We start from the raw sequence: 6,682 nt of genomic DNA, 5'->3' as shown, positions 1-6,682 counted from the left end.
GGATAAATATTTTGTGGATTCAAGTGGTGAGAACACTGAGTGCTTCGCTAGGGCAGTTGTCATATGTATTTGTATTTATGTAAAAAGTGGAATACAAGGACTCACTAGAATATATGTCTGTATACATGAACAGTACAAGTATATATCATTCAATATGTATTTGGATGAGTTTAGAATACGTGGGGACACATAAGATATGTGTTCCATTTAGCAATAGGAACACTAGCAATAGGCACACATATGATATATGTCTCTATAGCTCAATGGGGACACATATTTGTCCCTATAGGTATCAAAAGGCACACATGTTATGTGTCCCCTTAGGCCCTTTTTCTAGTAGTGGTTGCATTTTCATGTGAAATGTCTCTACTCTGTTTAATGCATGATTCATATATATATGTTCAAATAGTTCTTATACACTTAGGACATGAGTGATTTAGTCCTAATCTTTGCTACAAATGGATATGCACATCAACACAAAATTATTATATTAGTTCTGAAGCCAAAGATTAGACTTTTAAGACCAGACCAAAATAGATTTGCAAAATGATTGATTTACTAGAAAATCAATACAGTGGATGAATACCACTTTGTATCCAGAAATTGAACATGTTGATGAACAATTTATGATTCGCAAAGTAGTGGCCAATGAGATGAATAAGGTGAAGGTAAAAAACATATATAACAAAACCATACATAAATCAGTTTATCCCAGTTTTGCAGATGACAATTGCATTGCTCTAGGGGGAATCCTAGCTAGCCCACCACTCATAAATAATAATCTTATGAACTAGCACTATGATGTACAACATGTTATATCTTATATGAATTGAGTAAAGTACAATGAACAAATGGTTTGAGTTTTGTTCAAAGCATGGAGAACTATTAGGAACAAATGCAATTGATGTCTTATTCAATGAATAATTAATGTAGCTAAGCTGAGAGCGTAATTGGGAGCATTTTGGCGAAAGAGAGTTTCAACATAGAAGAGAATTCACGAACAATTTCATAAGATTCTAACCTGAAATAAAAGAGATTTCGTTGTGGGAAGTGGTGGGCACGGTGTTAACTTGCAGGTCGCGGTCATCTACCGGTGAGACTGATTGAGTGAGAGAAATGAGAACGAAACCAGAAAGAACTGAGAGAGATGTGGAGGAAGCCAAATAGAAAAAGAATTCGAGTCAAACCCTACATTGAAAAAGAGTATTTTGGGTACTGCAAATGGGTGAACAAAGTAAACTTGAAATTATATTTATATATATATAGAGGGTCCTTCCATTAAGGCTATCTCCAATAGAAGGTTCAAAGTCCATATTTTAGACCATGGTTGAGCAAAACCCATCTCCAATCATGAATTGGGTCTATTACAAAAATGCTCCATGGTGGTCTAAAGTCCATTTCTTGGTCTAAATATAGACCACCATTTAGACCACCAAAGCTGGCCCACTTTAAGCTTCAAGTTGCATGATTGCATAATTGATCCAAAACTCAATTTGAGTTTTTCCAGCCCGCCAACGGTTCCTTTTTTTTTTTTTTGAATAAATTTGATTTTATGAAATCTTTAATTTTATGATAAATTTGACATAGTTTATTATAATTATTATTATTTATTAGTGGTATGATACATCAATTAAATATAATTATGAAGTATAATACAAAATGAGTTGTTACAATAATACTTTACTACTTTTATTCATTACAATAATTGAAAAAAAAAAAACAAATAACGGTAAAAACGAAGACAATGCAAAGACAGACTCAAACATGACAATAAATTGTCAGTTATTACAACTACAAATATATAAACTGAAAACAAGCCACATCCATATCACCAGGGTCTTCTTTGTCCTCGTCTTGACCAAACATGTTTGATAAGGTATTTTTGCAAATCATTGTTTGCGTAACGTGAGCGTATCATCCTATAACGAAGCATGTATTCCTCCATTGAGATTTAGCCAGTTCTTGGATCACGAGGAAAATTTAGGCCATCATAAATTCTAGCCCGGGCTCTCCTAGATCTATTTGGATCAGCTTCGTCATCATCAGACTCCCCTTGATAATAGTCGTCTCGCTCGTCTTCCACAATCATGTTATGGAGTATAATACATGCAAATATAATCAAATTAAGTTTTGCCCTATCCCACCCTCTTGCAGGCTGCCTAACAATTGCAAGTCGTGCTTGGAGTATTCCAAACGCAATTTTCAACATCTTTGCGATATGACTCTTGTTTTTTAGAAAAATACACTTCCTCTTCAGTTTGAGGACGCCTTATAGATTGGACAAGTGTAGCCCATTTCGGATAGATGCCATCAGCAAGGTAGTAGCCAGTATTGTGTCGGTGATTGTTAATCTCATAAGATAGTTGTGGTGAATTACCTGCTGTAAGTTCATCGAATAGTGGTGAACGCCCAAGAATAGTGATGTCATTTTGGGGCCCTGGTATTCCAAAGAAAGCATGCCAGATCCATATGTCAAAATCTGCCACAGCTTCAAGAACAATTGTGGGCTTTCTTGTTTTTCCACTAAAGCTTCCTTGCCATCCTGTTGGACAATTCTTCCACTGCCAGTGCATACAGTCCAATGATCCTAGCATCCCAGGAAACCCTCGCTTTTCAGCTCTCTTGAGAAGTCTATCCAGATCATCTGTTGTTGGTGCACGGAGGTAGTGACTCCCATAGATTGTGACAATAGTACAACAGAATTGATCGAGGTTCTCGATGGCTGTTGACTCAGGCATCCTAAAAGATTCATCAAGTGAATCCGCAGAGCATGCAGTGGCAAGCATTCGGAGTGCGCATGTTAGCTTTTAGTGTGGTGAAAAACTAGCTTGGCCGGTACAATCACATGTCTGTCTGAAGTAGGGGTTTGCTGCCTGGACATGGTCTAGCATGCGAAGGAACACGTGCCGCCTCATCCGGTATCGACGTCTGAAAGTATGATCACTGTACACTGGATCATCAACGAAGTAATCATTCAACAATTTTTGGTTGAACAACTCACGCTGTCGATTTGAATAAGTTCGACCTACAACCGAGCCACCCCATTGTGGTTGTTGCAGGAGTTGCTCATTAGCCCACCAACTTGTTGCGGCGGTTACCAGTTGTGTTGTATCTCTTCGCCTTGCATCAGCTTCTGCTTCCTCTTCCTCCTCTTCTCGCCTCATCTCCTCCTCTTTTAGTCTCATTTCCTCCCACTTGGCATTCCAGTTAGAATCCATTGGAGAAATTGATGACAAAACTAAAGGTTTTGAAAATGATTGTAGAGGAAGTAGATGAGATGAGATATGCAACCCGAAGTACCCTTTTTATTGAGATTTGAGGCTGAAGATAAGAAGTGCCACGTCGAAATAAAATCTAATCTGAAATCTATATAACTAGTTACGAAATGACACAAGGCATGTAATTTCCTATCCAAAAATTTAATAAGATTCGATAAAGATAAAAAGTGATTTGTGCAGATAAAAATCTAATCGGGGTTATTGAACAGGTAGGGTGAACAAAGTAGTTAATAGTAGACTTGTAAATGGATCAGATTTTTATCCGTATCTGGTCTGGATCCGGGGTTATTGAACACGTTTGGATTGAAAATTTGATCCGTTGATCCGTTTATTTCACGGATCAAACACGAATTTAGGTTGATCCGATCCGTTAATGATCCGGTTGATTTTTATAATAATTAAATATTATTTTTTATTAATAAAATATTATTTTCCAAAATATTAACTATAAAATATTAAGAATACTTATTACTTTTAAATATAAAATAATAAATATACAATATTTCATGAAATATCAAGATAAAAATTTAACATTATTATTAAAATTTAAAATATTCGTTATTGTAAACGGATTGGATTAGCGGATAGGGTATCGGTTAATCAGATGGATACAGATTTGGATTGAGCTATCAACAATCCGCTGGGTTAACGAATCAGGTCAGGTTGAAATTTTTTATAAATAAGCAGATTTGGATTTAGGTCAATCCGCTCCAAATTCGGTCCATTTACAAGTCTAGTTAATAGTGTGGCAATAGCTGCACCATATAAATAAATAGAGAATTAGACAATATTATTTCATTTGTAAATAGCTGCTTACCTAAGGGATAATTTTTAAGAGATTGTGAGGGATAAATGAATATGACGGCTGAAAATAAATGCACAGTTTTAAGTTGTTATAATTTCATCTTTTAAATTTAATACATGTGGTCGAGATGCACTTGTTCCTCACAGTCTTTTAAAATTGTCCCTTAATTGAGCAAAATTGTTCATTTTTAAAACTGTTGATTTGTAATAACCAATTTACATTTCCAAAAGAAAGCAGTCATCACATCCGAAAACTGAATTGTCCTTCTATTTTAATTTATTAACAAAAAGAAACAAATTACAAAATGCAAAAAGAGCCAAACCAATACCTTCCCTAGTGAAAAACATTGCAACAAAAAAATTGCTACCAAGGAATAAGGGTGCTAAACAAATGTGAGACATGCACATAACTCTCAAAAGTGACCAACAAACGAAAGGAAGACTGAAAATTGAGGGAAGAAAACAGCACCCAGAATAAAATTTGGTAGCAGGTAATGTGTTTCTTTTTTCTTTATTTTTTTGATTTTTTTTATTGCATTAACAAACTTAAAGTACAACAATTAGTGTCTAGTACCATTTGGTCTAGTGGCATAAGTTTCCTCTTTGTAAGTGGGAGGTCATGAGTTCAACTCACAATAGACTAGTTGTTGTATATGAGTTGTTTATTTGATAAAAAAAAGTACAACAATTAGTTTTTCATGAATCAAACTCATAACCTTCCACTTACAAAGGAAAGACTAATGCCATAAGACCAAATGGTACTTGACTTATTTTTTCCATTGAAAAAGAGGACAGTTCAATTTAGGGTCCTTGACCCAAAGCCCCAAAATGAGCAAAAGTTATCCCACTTACCTTAGCAACAGATTTTAATTCCCACTAACCTAATTTAATATAAAATGTCGATTTTGCCCTAAGACTAATTACTAAATTACATTGTATGCCACTCTTCTCTCTCTCCCCCTGCACCTACGATCAATCATCAGCTCCGTCAAGGCCCACCGCCTCCAGCGACTCCTTAACCGCTGCAGAGAATGGAGACGCCGCCTCCGCCGAGAGGCCAGAGACGAATCAGCCGTGAGTTTCTGGTTCTGCACGTCGGGCGGTCGGGTTTTTGCCGGAGGATCTTCAAACGAGCAATCTGCTGCGCGTCGAGCAGTCAATTTTCGTCAAGCAATCTACTGCGGTCGGAGACGGAGGCAGGCTCGATCCGAGATTACATCTCGTCCTTGAATGTCGCCGCCGGTCTGGTCGGGTTCTTCTTCGTCAAGTCCTGACAGGATTCTTAGCCCAAGTTCTGACAGGATTCTTAGCCCAAGTTCGGTTTCAGGTTAAGCCCTTCACCAGGCAAGAGAACACATCCAAACTACTTCGTCGCTTGCTATCGCCTCGCTGTGAACTCTGACAAAGAAGACGTGGGTTTGGTTGGGCAGCAGAAGCAACATGACGGTGGGTTTACTTTGATTCGGTGCCCAGATCATTTTCTGGGTGCCTAAATCATTTTTTTTTTAAAGTAATGGGGCAGAAGGAAAGGAAAAAAAAAAGGTTTTGAATGTCTATTGGGGGCAATAGACGTATATTGGGGGACAATAGACGTTTTGAATTGATGTAATCACTTCGTTTTTTTTTCTTTAATCAAAGTTGTATTTGTCTAATTTTAAGAAGAGTAGTTCCCATTCCGGTGACCGAAAATTCTATTGGGGAGCAATAGACGTCTATTGAGAGGCAATAGACGTCTATTGGGGGCAATAAACATTTCTGGCGACCTATGAGATCTCCAACGACCTCTTTGGGGATCTCCGGTGAGGTTTTCAGAAAAGTCTGGTGGGCGGCGGCCAGTGACCGGTGACCGGAATGGGGTAAATAGACAAAAACCCTTCAATTTATTAGACGTATCAAGTTATTAGGTCTAAAGCCGATAAACGGTGACCTATTGATTGTGTGGTATAACTAACACTATAAATGTCACGGTTTTAAGTCTCATTGATATCATGATAGGTTGGATGAAGATAAAAAAGAAAATAAGTTATTACGTCTAAGCTTATTACATTGAAAATTTACTTTAAGTCATATTTTGGATTGAGTGTATCTTATAACCAAATCTTTTAATCAAATGATGCTATTCTAAAAATAATAATAATAATAAAAAAAGAACCTGCCTCTTTTCCCCTTGAGAGTCGCTAGCTTTCTTCTCTTCCCCTTTTGGGCAATTTTCTCTAGGTTCCATCCCATATCTGGGTTTTCTTGCCTCTTTCTTCGACTTTTCCTTTACTGCCCTGTCCTTCTAGCCTATCGTGTCATTTTCTGATACCTCTGATTTCTCCATCTTGTTCCTCCCTCACATTCGTTCATTTCCTTATTCACTTTCTACACTTTTACTCTACCTCCAATGATCGATCTCTACCTTTGCATGCTTTTTTACACCATCGCCTCAGTAGTTCAACCAACGTCTTCAACCATTATCACTGTTGCTCTTTTGAGCGTTACCTTTGATAGTGTTAGCCATGATGGTCACCCGATGACCTTGACCAAGCAACGAGACTCCTCGATGCTGATCTCCTCCTTCGGCGGCTCTTTTTCAGTGGTTGATCATTTTTGACCGC

At 37.4% G+C, this 6,682-nt stretch overlaps 1 protein-coding gene across 1 annotated transcript; it reads right to left on the bottom strand.

The window, feature by feature from the left end:
* Positions 1–1,727: 1,727 nt before the first annotated feature.
* LOC133707466 (uncharacterized) lies at positions 1,728–3,257 on the bottom strand. The gene has a single exon (XM_062133038.1). It carries the CDS (start codon positions 2,784–2,786, stop codon positions 2,160–2,162), a length of 627 nt encoding a protein of 208 aa, XP_061989022.1. The 5' UTR covers positions 2,787–3,257; the 3' UTR covers positions 1,728–2,159.
* Between the last annotated feature and the right edge of the window lie 3,425 nt (positions 3,258–6,682).

This window comes from Rosa rugosa, chromosome 4 (genome assembly GCF_958449725.1).
Source record: "Rosa rugosa chromosome 4, drRosRugo1.1, whole genome shotgun sequence".
Classification (NCBI taxonomy): Eukaryota; Viridiplantae; Streptophyta; class Magnoliopsida; order Rosales; family Rosaceae; genus Rosa; species Rosa rugosa.
Note: the sequence above shows the minus strand (reverse complement) of the source record. Positions and strands in the feature narration are given on the sequence as shown.